We start from the raw sequence: 966 nt of genomic DNA, 5'->3' as shown, positions 1-966 counted from the left end.
ACGGGTTGGGGGACCAGCTGCCCTGGAGAGGGAGGCACAGGGCCTGGCTGACCATCCTTCCAGGTCTGATGGTCACTGCCCTGTTTCCCCTCTGGTCTTATTCCTCCATGTCACCCTCTCCCTCCCTCTCCCTCTGTCTCTTTCTCTCCATCTCCTCTCCTGTTCCCCCTGACCCTTCCCTCCCACAGATAGACTACACCGGCTGCGGTATTAACCCTGCCCGGTCCTTCGGCTCCTCGGTGATCACGCACAATTTCCAGGACCACTGGGTAAGGGGTCTCAGGGCTGCCCCGTGCAGGTGGGAGGGAGACTTTGGTGCCTTATGGTAGATCCACCCCCAACCCTGTGACATCATCTCCCATCACAGAGGCCCTGAGAGATGGCCAGGGGGAGCAACTCAGGAAGATGAGACCTGAGATGCAGAAGTGGTGGGTTCACATCTCAGGCAGGGCAGTGTAGGGAGCTTCCCCTTCCAGATCAGACCATGGTCTGATCATTCCAGGCATGCTGAGTTGGGTCGCACAGAAGCAAGGAGAAAATCACTACCTAAGTCCTGGCTTGGGCCAGTTGTAGGGGGTGGAGGGCTGCAGATGCTGGGGTTCAGCTCTGCCTTCTCTGTCCCAGGCACAGGTTGGGGAGCAGCTGTGCAGTAGGGGGTGGGTCGGGGCTCTCATGGGAAGCAAGTCCCATCAGATGCCCCCTGAGCACGTCTGCTGTTTGTTCCTAGATCTTCTGGGTGGGGCCGTTCATCGGAGCAGCCCTGGCAGTGCTCATCTATGACTTCATCCTGGCGCCACGCAGCAGTGACCTCACAGACCGCGTGAAGGTGTGGACCAGCGGTCAGGTGGAGGAGTATGACCTGGATGCTGACGATATCAACTCCAGGGTGGAGATGAAGCCCAAATAAGGGGGCCAGGCCTGGGCATCCACATGGGGGGTGTGGGGGGCAGGGGTGGGCAGAGGGAC

General features: G+C 59.7%; 1 protein-coding gene across 1 annotated transcript in view; it reads left to right on the top strand.

Annotated features, from left to right (window-relative positions):
• The window catches only part of AQP1 (aquaporin 1 (Colton blood group)), a 12,927-nt gene extending 11,962 nt beyond the window's left edge, over positions 1-965 (top strand). The window contains exons 3-4 of the mRNA XM_010829197.1: positions 189-269; positions 728-965. Of these exons, the coding sequence (XP_010827499.1) occupies positions 189-269; positions 728-907 (261 nt within the window). The 3' untranslated portion in view covers positions 908-965. The remainder of the gene's footprint in view (positions 1-188; positions 270-727) is intronic.
• Position 966: the final 1 nt, after the last annotated feature.

Source organism: Bison bison, unplaced genomic scaffold, assembly GCF_000754665.1.
Source record: "Bison bison bison isolate TAMUID 2011002044 unplaced genomic scaffold, Bison_UMD1.0 scf7180017858770, whole genome shotgun sequence".
Lineage (NCBI taxonomy): Eukaryota > Metazoa > Chordata > Mammalia > Artiodactyla > Bovidae > Bison > Bison bison.
Note: the sequence above shows the minus strand (reverse complement) of the source record. Positions and strands in the feature narration are given on the sequence as shown.